The sequence below is a fragment of the Anser cygnoides genome, chromosome 1, assembly GCF_040182565.1.
Source record: "Anser cygnoides isolate HZ-2024a breed goose chromosome 1, Taihu_goose_T2T_genome, whole genome shotgun sequence".
Taxonomy (NCBI): Eukaryota; Metazoa; Chordata; class Aves; order Anseriformes; family Anatidae; genus Anser; species Anser cygnoides.
Genome location: NC_089873.1, coordinates 198,153,143 through 198,165,953, shown reverse-complemented (window position 1 = coordinate 198,165,953; position 12,811 = coordinate 198,153,143). Strand labels below are relative to the sequence as shown.

Here is a 12,811-nt window from a genome sequence, read left to right as displayed (position 1 = left end):
GACAACATGTAATGTTTTGTCTGTGCAACACTTACTGGGTATTTCCTAATATCATGGTTTCATGGCTGAAATTTTGAGCTAGTTTTTTGGATTCATATATTCCACATAGGCAGCATATATGTTTGTTTTTCCAACTTATACATGAAATAACGTGAAAAATCAGTTCTATAGGATGGGTGTATTTCCGTTTTGCTGGTGAAGTCATTTGTCTTTAGTTTACCATGCATAAAAAAGAAACCATACCTTGACATGCCAAAAAGAGGAGGATGAAGTTACGCTCTAAAGTCCATGTTTAGATATGGGATTTCACGTCTGGGATTTCCTCCTGGACTGCACCACACCCCAGAGAGACCTGCCAGGTTGATCAGAACCAGAAGCTGCTTCAGTGCGACGTGCTAGCATATTTCTATGGCATATTAGTAGTATTAATACTGTTCATGTCATGGAGGACTAGCTTGCCATTTGCCTTATTTATTAGCACCTGTAGGCCTTGACAGAGAACTTCTAGTGTCGTCTGTCCCTTCCTGTTAAGCATTCTGAGCAGAGCAGAACATCATTTGTGAAAAAGGAACATGACAAGCATAACTTTTTCTGTCTCCACACCATCTTCTAGCTCCCCTGTAACTAACCGAAGCTGCACTCTTGACTGAAACAGGTTGAATTACATCTCTAACACCCACTGTCACCAAGTAGAGCTTCTCAGATGCATTCCTCCTATGAGATGAGAATGTATTGTATAGTGAATGTTTGACATTGATGCAAACTAATGAACCTGAATTCAGCAAGCAGTACTTACAGAAATCCTATCTTTATGGCATGCAGCTGCCAAATCTTAGAGACTAAAACTTTGCTTAGATTCCTAAATAAGAACATTTTTCTACCTGTCACAGATTAATCCAGAGTGTGTCTCTCTGTCTCCTTCTGTAAAACTCTCACATCCTGGAAAAATCTAGCAAACTTGACCTAGCTCTGACCCTTGTATAGGAGACTTTATGCTCCTTTAAAGTAGTAGAAACTTGCTGTATTGAGAAGGCATGGCACATCAGGAAATATTGTTGTGCAATTCTGTGTAGTTAAAATAGGGCATCTTTCATCCTATGTGCTAGACAGAGAGGAAGAAATAAATTTAATTCTGTATATTATAGCTGGAGATACAGAGTTTTATTCTTTTGACCAAGAGCTGTCCTCACAATATGTCAGCCACCACAGCAGCAGCTATCAGTTACCAAAATGAAAGAGAGATTTATTAGTGCATCAGTGCTGATACTGAGCAGACAAGCAGGGGAGGTTGCCGGTAGACTCTGTGTTGTGGACCTGGGTATTTTTGTCACCAGGTGTATGCATCCAGTAGGTGAAATTTACTTGGGGTAGATCAGTTGCCATCCTGTGTTTGATCAGTAGGCTGTTTGGCCCAGTGTGCTGTTTGTTACACACAGGCCATTACTTGATGTTCCAGAGCAAGGTGCAGGAAAAACTATGATGACTGGGTACTGATAGCCCTTGTGGGAAGTGTCTTCTGGCTCTAGTGTATATTGTTTATAATCAAACTGAATGTAAATAGAGCTTAAGTTTTAGCATCAGTTATAAAACTTTGAATCTCCAAAATTCCTACTTTTTTTGTTTCTAGTCTGTTTCGTACAAGGTTTTGGAATTTAAAAAAAAAAAAAAAAACATTTACAGAAACCCACAAGGCAAAGTATGCCAAGTGAAATATAGTGCACATCAGCAATACCATGGGATGAAGGAAAAAAAAAAAAATCAGTCTTCAATATAGACTTTGTAAAAATGCCTGGTGATTTATGAATTATGAGCATGTGCACCTAGATGCAAGTAGATAAGGACAGAGCCTAACACTTTAAAATCTGCTATCGAAGGAATTACCATATTACTCATTTTCCTCTGTGTGCTCTAAAGATGTTCAGATGCTAGAAAAAGCCTGGTTGTGTGCATATACAGACATTCCTCCTCATGAGCTCTGCTGGTTGTGGGGCATTCTGGTGCAGGTGCTGCTTAGGTCTGATTTGTCAGCTCAGTGTTGTGTCCCAGTACATTTCTCAGTCTGACATACTACTAGTAGACTTTTGGAAGGGGGTCTTAACAACATCAAAGAAATGCCATTAGTGTGGTGAAAGAGGGAATTGTCATGCCCATGTGGAAGAGAGGCAAGTTCATGACATGAGAATAGAATTTAAAATTATCTGCTGGAGCTCCTTCCAGCATCTTCAGTTTGTCCATGCCCAAAGATAAGGATTCCCTGGGAAATAGACTGGGATAGGTCACCCAGCGAAAACTGCCAGGTGGGTTATGCACAGGACAGTAGAAGTTGGTGAGAGTAGAGAATGTTTCTTCCTGGAGGGCAGTAGGGAAGGACTGGGAGGCACGAGATGTTAATGATTCGTACTCTGCATAGAGGATAGTGGCATTTAGTGTAGGCTTCTGCAGCTGGTCCTCAGGCCCTGGATTTCTCTGCTCTTCTGTGCGTCTGGTCTCATGATGTTCATGAGGGTATGAGTAATGGGTGGCTGCCTCTTTGTGATCCTCCTAGATTTTTTTTTTTTCAAGGAAAAGAATAAGCTTTTCACACAGATCATGAATTTAAACTTTTGCTTTCTCAAAGACAAATTATTGTTAAAATTTACCTTGCAGTTAAAAAACAAAAGAAGTGACAATTATCTCTGCTCCCGGCCTTGCCCATGTGGGCCCAGAGAAGGTCATCAAAAATAGTACAGCTTTCTGAGGATGTTGTGCTTAAGAGGGAAATACAACCTCCTGCCCTGAGCTCTGCTCTGTCCCTCAGTGATGCCAGGGCCTTCCTGGCCTGCAGGAATCAGGGCACAGAGTTCATACGCAGTGAGCTGAAATGTGAGGGGTGGTCCGTTAACCGCCACAAAAGCCCAAGAGTGTTTATTTAAAGGGGAAAAAAAAAATGTCAGTAATTGCATGCAGTACATGCAACTTCACTTTTTAGTCCAAAGAGACTGTGGATGTTAAACTCGATTTCTCCTTTCTTGGATTTTCTACATTATTAACTACATTCACTTCAATCTGATGGAGAAGTACCTTCTGGTGCTATTTACTTATAAATAAAATGAAACTGAGGAGACAGGGACTTTTGGCTGATGTGCTGCAGGCCAAAGGTTAAATTCCTCTCCTATCCGAAACCTAAGCACAGTCTCCTTCCTGTGAGAATGAAATGACCAGGCAGTCTTGAGGTCACCAGCTCTACATAAAAATAAATAAAGTCTCAAGAAGTAGCTGGATTTTGTTTCAGGTTCTGTGTTGAAATCCTCACAGCCCTTGGACAGTGAGTAGCATTGTGTTACTGAGCTCAGTCCTCAGTTTTTGTTGACGTGACCGATTAGGTACTCAGAACGAGGTAACTGCAAGGTATGTGCAGCTTGTCAAACTGATGATACAAACATTACATGTGATGTTTGGTGAAATCAGTCAGCTCTTAACATGTGAAGACCACCTTGAAATACACTGGAGAGGGAAAAAAAAAAAGGCTGTTTTTCTTTTCCATCCTTTAAAATAAATCCCCTTAAAATTATGAGCCTAGACTTAGCAGCAGTGCCTCTTGTAACATCAGCAGCAAAAAAACCCCACTGTGAGCACAAGCCTGGGGTGGAAGTCCTTGGCTTTTAGATCTCCTCCATGTAATGCTATGGCTATGCCTGTGATGATGGAAGCAATTAGGAAAATACCACACAGCACAGGCCCTAGGTGCTTTCTGTCCCTCTGTTCTTCCACCACTAGAGGAACATAAGTAGCAGCAAATACCATCCTCACTCAGTATCAGTTGTTTCAACAGAACTTGAATAAATTAGAGTAGGACTTGCATAAAACAAACATGTTTTTACTTTTCTTTTATTATTCCACTTTTTCAAAGTGCTCAGAGAGTATTTGACCAGGAGATTCTCAATGCACACCCTCTGCAATGCACAACTGCCAGAATAGCTGAACAGGACTTTCACCAAAATACATTCTGATTTTTCTGTGGTGGTGTTGTTTTTGGTTTTTGCTCTGGTTGTGTTGTTTTTTTTTTTCCTCTTTTTTTTTTCTTTTTCTTTCTAATAAATTCATCTTTGCTGCCATCTAGTGCTAAATCTTTTCCTTCCCAGTATTTTCCCATGCACTCAGTAAAAGCTGTTTGTAGAATGGAAGCTGGTTTTCTTTCAGTATTCAAGCTGAAATTTAAACAGTTTGTAGTTATGTTCTTTAGAAATGCATTTTAAATTGATCTTTAAAATTCAGATACCAGCTGACATACTGCATCTTTCTACCACTAGCTCTTTTACTGAAATTTTAGTGTGCCTTAACAGCCTGCTCTGGCTGCAGTTTTGGTGGGTGCTCACAGTACTCCTGCAGGTCTTCTGGTAAAAGGGATGGGTTTAGCACTGAACTCATAATTACACATTAACTTAATCCCCTTCATTTTTTACTGAAACAAGTTTGAGTAAGCACAGGAATAGTTATGCAGCTGTATCTGAAGGGGCTGTGGTTGGGTAGGTGATGAGTAACTGGATTTGTACTATGAGTGGGGGCTTTGCACAGCTGGAGCCAGAGCAGACTCTTAGTTACAATTTACTTATTTGTTTTAGACTTTATTCATAAAAAATGAAAATTGTTTTTCTTTTTAAAGAGTTAGAATTACATTATAAACCTTAAAATTATAGAACTTTTTACAGCAGTTTACATAATTGGAGCTTTTTAAGATAGATTGTCATATTTGGACCTTCCTCAGAACTACTCGAATAACCAGTAAGGGACTTTCAGGACCAGTCATTAGCTGAGATAATGCTTTCAGCTGGGCAGATGGTCATTTAAATTTGAGATGATTTATCCAAGATGTGGAGCGCTCTGCTGGGTTGCCTGTGTTGTTTGTTTGGTAGTGGGATGTAGTTCAGGAGCTCACACCCATTGTAGAGGACCCTTGGCTTTTATGTCCAAGGATTTTCTCAGTTCTTCAGGCTCTGTGATGCCATAGTTTTATCTCATCCTACAGTATCAGTAAAAACCAAGGGGGAAGTCCTTCACCCAGCCATGCCTTCACACATATTTATGCAGTACTGATGGTCTGTAAACCTCAAGCAGTTTTAACTTTCTAATGCAGCAGAAGAACTGGCTTTCTGAGTCAGAGATATGCTCACTGAAGGACTCAGTGACCAGGGCTGGCAGAAGGATGTGAGGGGTGCATGATGAAGCTGAATGGGGAAAGAGAGAAGGAACTGGGATGTGAGAGTAAGATTTTGGTCCAGCAGAAGCAAGTCATCATTTTAGCTCCTCTGTCCAGTGACCTGCGTCATTTCTCATCCGTCAAGCTGCTGCACTTTCTACGTTAAAAGGTGTGAAATGTCTTGCTGTGCTGGGGAACTGATGAGGCTATAAAATTACAAAACATTATTTTAGCTATTCCATCGAAATACAAATGTTTCATTAGTGTTAATCTCAGTGTGTGAACAATGCAGAGGGCTGCTGAACAAAGGGCATGGAGTGATGTGAAAGGAGGGGATCACAAAATCAATGATGTGATATCAACAACCTTGAGAGGGGTCACCTCCAGCACTTGTAGGTATTTCCTTGCTAACCTGCAAGGAGCATTATGGAGAAATCCACCAAACATCTTCTGGGAACACAACATGCCAGGGTAATTCTCTTAAGTGCCTGTACAGTAGCACAGTGTGGGGAATAACAGTAAGTTAGAGAGCTCTATGTACTTGCAGGGCTATGATCTTATTGGCATTATGGCGATGTGGTGGGATGGCTCCCATGGTTGGAGTGTTGGAATGGAAGGATACAGGCTCTTTAGGAAGGACAGGCTGGGGAGACAAGGAGTGGGCATCTCCCTCTATGTCAGTGAGCAGCTGGAGTGCCTGCAGCTCTGCTTGGGGATGGATGAGGAGCTGACAGAGAGCCGATTGTAAGGATTAAAGAGAAGACAGGGCTAGGTGGCATTATAGTGGGAGTCTGCTACAGGCCACCTGACCAGGAAGAACAAGCAAGTGAGGCCCCCTGCAGACGTACAGGAGCAGACTCACATTCACAAGCTCTGGTCCTCATGGAGGACTTCAACCATGCTGACATCTCCTGGAGGGACTTTTTCCACGTGACAAGGGAAGCCAATGAAGAGAGGTGCTATACTGGACCTCATTCTTACTATCAAGAATGCGCTGGTGGGGAATGTGGAGATCAAAGACAACCTTGGCTACAGTGACTGTGAAATGCTGGAATTCCAGATCCTTTGGGTAGCAAAGAGGGCACACAGCAAGCTCATCCTGGACTTCAGGAGACCAGGCTCTGTCCTTTTCAAGGATCTGCTTGGTAGAGTACCGTGGGATAAAGCCCTGGAGGGAAGAGGGATCCAAGAAAGCTGGTTAATATTCAAGGATCACCTTCTCTGAGGTCAGGAGCAATGCATCCTGATGAGGAGGAAGTCAGGCAAAAATGCCAGGAGGTCTGCGTGGATGAAAATTTGGTCTGGCCAAGCTCAAACACAAGAAGAAAGTCTGCAGAGGGTGGAAGCCAGGACAGGTAACCTGAGAGGTTGTCCAAGCAGCCAGGGATGTAGTTAGGAAAGCTGAAGCCCAGATAGAATTGAGTCTGGACAAAGACATCAAGGGCAACAAGAAGGGCTTCTACAAGTACCTCAGTGACAAAAGGAAGACTGGGGGAAATGTGGGCCCTCTACTGAAGAAAACAGGAAACCTGGTTACCTGGGACAGTGAAAGGGCCAAGGTACTGAATGCCTTCTTTGCTTCAGTCTTTACCAGCAAGACTGGCCTTCAGGAATCCCAGGTTACAGAAGCCAGGCTGAATGGCTGGAGCAAACAAGATGCATCTTTGGTGGAAGAGGATCAGGCGAGGGAACACTTGAGCAAACTGGACATTCACAAGTCCATGGGCCCTGATAGGATGCACCTACGAGTGCTGAGGGAGCTGCCAGATGTGATTGTGAGGACGCTTTCTATAATCTTTGCTCAGTCATGGCAAGTAGGAGAAGTGACCAAAAGAATGGAGGAAAGCAAATGTCACTCCTATCTTCATGGAATCATAGATAATCATAGAATCATTAGGGTTGAAAAAGACTTCCAAGATCATCTGGTCCAACCATCATGGATATTGTCTTCCTGGACTTCAGTAAGGCCTTTGACAATGTCCCGCTTGGTAGACACCAAATTGAGTTAGCAATGTGCCCTTTCTGCTAAGGCTAATAGCATTTTTGGCTGCATTAGGCAAAGTATCACCAGCAGGTTAAGAGAGGTGATCCTCCCCCTCAGCAGTGCCTAGTTCCAGGACATGAGGTAATGAGCACAAACTAGAACACAGGAGGTTCCTTCTGAACATCAGGAAGCACTTCTTTACTGTGCAGGTGACGGAGCACTGGCACAGGTTGCCCAGAGAGGCTGTAGAGTCTCCCTGGAGATCTTCAAATTCTGCCTGGACATGGTCCTGGGCAATCAGCTCCGGGTGTCCCTGCTTGAGCAGGGGGTGGGACCAGATGTCCTCCAGAGGTCCCTTCCTACCTTAACCGTCCTGTGATTCTGTGAATAGAAAAGAGGGAGGTAGAACAACTTAATTAAGTTTCTGCAAGTAAGGATGAGTGTAAATTTAAAGAAAACACAAACTCTGTGAAAGCCGCATTTTTTTAAGCTTTTTCATTTACAATAATTTATGGCACTGGTAACTCAAAGAAAAGTGCGTTAAATATGAATGATGGAATTTTTGTTGCCTGAGTCTAGGCTACTTCAGTAGTTGATGGAGAGAGGTAAATGTGTCCGTTGGATTTTCATCCTATCCTGAGAAAGAAGTCTGAGAAAGGAATCAGTATTATGCTTTAGAATACCTGTGGTTTTTTTACTGGTTTAGGAGACAGCCTAGACTATCTGTTACTTAGCTGAGATGATTAGCTTTGCAAAGGCTGTAATATAATCAGATAAATCTGTCCTGTTTATTAAAGCTTTTGTTACTGTACATCAAAGTTAATAGCTCATTTTTGTTGTTTGTTTTTTTTTTCTTTACTTGGGTGTATGTAAGCTAAATTTATATGCAAAGGGAAACATTCCATAATAAAAAATTAAATGGTTGTTATTTAATAGTCGGTAAGACAACTTTATGCAAAGTATATATATATTTTTTAATTTAGAACAGAATGAGTTAGAATTATTAACTTACAATTCTATAAACTTAATTTTAAGTTTTAAAAGTTTAAGACTTTTAAAACTTAATAGATGGTAGGAAAGCATTAACTCAACCACTAAAATAAGCCTTCTGAAAATCTAGTTGCACTTTTTACTACTTAAGCATTATTTCAGAACAAACTTCAAAAAGAATTTTCAGCTGGATAGTACAGACTTCAGCTGTTCTGTTGGAGTCAGTTGCAGACATACCAGATAGAATTCACATTTTGGTCAGAGCAGGAAGAAATAGTCTGGACTTCTTGTGTTGTATTAAGCTGTCCAAAACTTATCTTCAAGAGTCTCATTTGTGAAAAATAGGTCATAGCCCATTCAATTACTATGAAGAATATGAAAAAATATTTCTAAGAGTAATAGAAGAAAAAAACCTTGAACTCTGAAACTATGAGCTTGGAAAATTCACACTGTCAGCTGAAATATTGGACAAAATGACTGGGATTGTGAATTAAATTATTATAAAAATGACAACTTCATGATGCAAAAGCCTTTTTAACACCTCTCTTTCTTAAGGTCTGACCACTGTTTTCTTGCTCAGCAAACTATTGCTATTGCAAGTAATGAAAGCTCAGAGTGTTCCAGGAGCTAAAACATGGGAAGTTTTTGCTGAAGGTTTGCCATCTTTTGCTCCAGAAAACAATTGAAAATCAGCTGTCCTAAGTTTTTGCTTTCTAATTTAAACTAATTTTTCACTATCATTGGTAATGCCTATACCTTATTTGTAAGTTAGTGTATGTCCTGTTATCATTGTGTTATTTAGCGTTAAGAGCATGTTAAAAATCTGTAATACTATTCAATTTTACCTTTTCAGCTCTTGGCTTTTCTTCAAGGATTATTTACATTTTACCACGAAGGATATGAACTGGCTCAGGAGTTTGCACCATACAAGCAGCAGCTGCAGTTCAATTTGCAGAATGTAAGGATAATTTGTATTTACGTAATTTTGTTTGCTAAATTAATTTCAGGATACTAAAGTAGCCCCATATAGCACTTTTTTTTGGAACTGTAATTATTACAATGTTTTAATGAGCTGAAATCAAATTAATATATGATATAATTGATTTATATATGATATAATTGATTTTTGCTAAGGTTAATGTAGTGAAGATGCTGGTCAACAAAGAACTCTGGAAAATTTAATCTTCATGTAGTTAATTTGTGATTTGCAGGTCAAAATTTTGGGAGTGAAAACTAGAAAAGCAGAACAGCAGTCAAGTTTTGATTTTTAAAAAAAAAAAAAAAAGAGTAGTTCAGATAGGCTTAAATGTGTGTGTTTTTTTTGAGAGTGGGGCCTGTCTTTTGGAGTAAGTGTATATCCCAGAAATGCTTCAGCTGGTACAGAATGATGCTGTTTGTTTCTTGAAGATTGCGGATTGCCACGAAAAACTTGTCCTACTGTCCAGTAGCTTCCCACTGTACATAAAGGAAGCCCACTGTGCTCTGGATTTACATTGTTTGCATTGGAGGATTGGTGAGGCCTTCCTCTATGGCGAGCAGCTCTCGTGAGCATAAAGTTCCACTGGAAGAAAGAATCTGCTACATAGTGCTCACAGCTGAGCTGGTGAATCTTTTATTGGAGATTGGTCTGAATTTGGGAGTAAGATTAATCATGCCCAAAATTTCTGTAGCTTTCAGAATTAACAAAAAAAAAAAAGTCATATACTTCTTCACTCACCATAGCCACTTTATTTGGCTATGTACATTTTTCATGAAAAGTAACTTGAAAGTAAAGATGAAATGAAAAAAAGTGTGAAGAGATGTCATTAAATGACTCCAAATGCTATTTTTGGGGAGTGGCTCCATTTCTTTTCCGTTTCAGTCTTTCAGGAAAACATACCTAACAATTCTGTGTAGCTCCTCTGGAGTCAGAGAAGCTACAACAGTTGAGAACATCTGACATCAGCTTCTGTGGATAGCACCTTGGCTTTTGTGTTTAGAAAGTAGGAAACAGGTCTGGGAGTGCATGCACACTTCAATGTGTCCAGATCATCTGCTGGCCCCTGTGGGTTACTGGAAAATAAAACAATGACATTTTCCCTCTAGCATCTTGCTATTGCAGAGGTACGTTTGCTTAGCATTGGAAGACAGCACTGCCTTAGCGCTGTTAATGTAAATCTGTATTCTCAGTAGTAATGCACTATTCCAGGTTTCGCTGCAGTCCTCTGTAGTCCTTTCCCTTTTACCGCTGTTGTTGGCATGTAGGTGTAGATCCCATTTAAACTGCTTCGTGAGGAAATCAGACAAAACCTCCTAGTTGATTGACCTTTTCCGCTGGGATCAAAATGCAAATGTTCTCTGACTGTAAAGCCTCTCAGCCTCTTCTCCTTTCAAATTAAATTATGTATTTGCTACATTTCTTTCACTGCTGAGACTTAGATAAAGGCACAAGGGGTCAGTGTTGTTGCACAGCTCAGTTTCAGTGAAAAATGTGCTTCAGTTCAGAGACTGATTTAGTTTAATGTGACAAGGCCTGATAGGAGCATGAGTCCACAGCACAGACCAAAACTGGCATTGTAAGTCTGTGTGTTAGTATGTTCTATGCACATATCAGTAGAAACCAAATTATTAAAGGATTTTTTTCAATTTCAATGTTAATTAAGAAATAGGTAAACAGATTATTTTGTTAAATAGTATTTAAGTACAACTTGAATATGTAAATAGGCTGCAGAGGTAGTGGGAAATGTAAAGTTGAGCAGTAGGAGCAACCTATTATAATATTTTTAAAAATATATTTATAAATATATATATATTATATATAAATATATAATAATATAAAATATATTTATACATCAGATAAACATATATATATATATACACACACATAAATAGTGACCTACAGTATATTGCTTACCACTATTACACAGAAGTTTGGATTATGGCTCCAGATCTAGGTCCACATCTGCTTTTTTGTCAGCTGGGCTATCTATTGACTTGTCGCTCAGAGCATCACCCAACCTCATAATGATGAGCACTATTTTTTGGAGGGAGAGACAAAAACACTGAGGACAGTGTTCAGGGAAAATTGTGTTCAGGCTGGCTATTGTAGCTCTCAGAGTTACCCCTCTCCATTGCATTGGGTGTTATAGTCTTGTAGTCTTGCAGAATTGTTGAATTCTGCTTGTGTTCTTAAAATTTTACAGGTTAGAGTAGCAGCAGTAAAAACAGTAGGAGGAACAGAGGAGTGGCAGACCCTGCCCAGCTATTAATAGGTCCACTGTGTCTTCGTACAACCTGGTGTCATCTTCACTGTGACATCTGTGACACAATGTCCCACAAAATGAGGGGAAGTATTCACCAGTATATAAAGTCCAGACAATATCTTCCTGATTAGCTGGGATTAGATTCCATAAGACAACTTTGCAAAATGATTTTGCAAAAGCATCACAAAGATATTTATTCTGTTGCCTGTAGTAACAAAGTGCTCAACATCTCGTATATCAGTAGCAATCTATCAAATCTCTGGCACCTCATAATAATTCTCCTCTGCTACACCCTGTTAGGTATGTAGAGAAAAACCCTGGCCCCAGTGAATTCAACAGAAAAAAATGTTAATTTGCATGCATGTGCACATTAGTAAACATGAATTACCCACCTTTGTACTTGCTCAGCCAGCTGCCTGGTTACACACACAATATTTAGGGCAGACACAGCTTTTCCATGCTTGTGGCACACTTGTGCCACTTGTGACTTGTTTTTTACCTAACATAATTTTATTAATCTTAACTGTGGTTTACACAGTTCTGTCAAACATTGTTAATGACAGTGTTCTGACTACCCTGAGTGTCAGCAGCCGTGGTATTACTGAAGGTATGGATACACAGTCTTCTGAAGCGTACTGCTTCCAATTGTGAGACTGCAAATGTCTAGAGGCATTAGCCTTGCATTAAGACAAACCAGTACTTTGCTCTGAACTGTACTTTCAGTGGTTCAGTGAAGCTTGGGGTTATGCTATCAGCACCTTCTAGTTTAGCCTGCCGTCTGTCTGTGTATCCTCGACTACACACAGAAAAAGAATGCATCTCTCTGCAAAATACTGTGTAAGTAAACATGAAGATACGAAATGGCATCCTTTCTGTGGTTAGCTACCTGCAGACTTGTGTGCTTAAATTGAGTTCTTCATTGCTGTGTTTTTCCCAGGCTTCTAGAGCAATGAATAATATTATTCTTGCACCCATTTTCCTTTCATGTCTACTGTAAACACTTCTGTTCTCCATTTGAAGCAATCTCACTCCTTGTCATTATGAGTTCTTCGTTTAATCATTGTTTTTGTACTTGCATGAGATCATGTGGATTGATTTTTTTGTTTGTTTGTTTTTGGGGTGTTAGACCCGGAATAACTTTGAAAGCACGAGGCAGGAAGTGGAGAGACTCATGCAAAGAATGAAGTCCGCCAACCAGGATTACAGACCACCAAGTCAATGGACAATGGAGGGCTACCTCTATGTGCAGGAAAAACGTGAGTAAAGCAGATATACCATTTAATTTGACTTGAAAGGCGCAGCAATGCTGAGAAAGGCACAAGAAGGACGAGAAAATGATTTAGTTAGGATAAAGCAACAGCTCTGTGTTTGAATGTCTGCAGACCTCTCCTATTGTTGCTTCCCAAAAGAAAGGTTCAA

General features: G+C 40.1%; 1 protein-coding gene across 1 annotated transcript in view; it reads left to right on the top strand.

Annotated features, from left to right (window-relative positions):
• The window catches only part of ARHGAP42 (Rho GTPase activating protein 42), a 169,774-nt gene that overhangs the window by 115,988 nt on the left and 40,975 nt on the right, over positions 1-12,811 (top strand). Inside the window, exons 7-8 of the mRNA XM_013178134.3 lie at positions 9,004-9,108; positions 12,519-12,648. Of these exons, the coding sequence (XP_013033588.1) occupies positions 9,004-9,108; positions 12,519-12,648 (235 nt within the window). The remainder of the gene's footprint in view (positions 1-9,003; positions 9,109-12,518; positions 12,649-12,811) is intronic.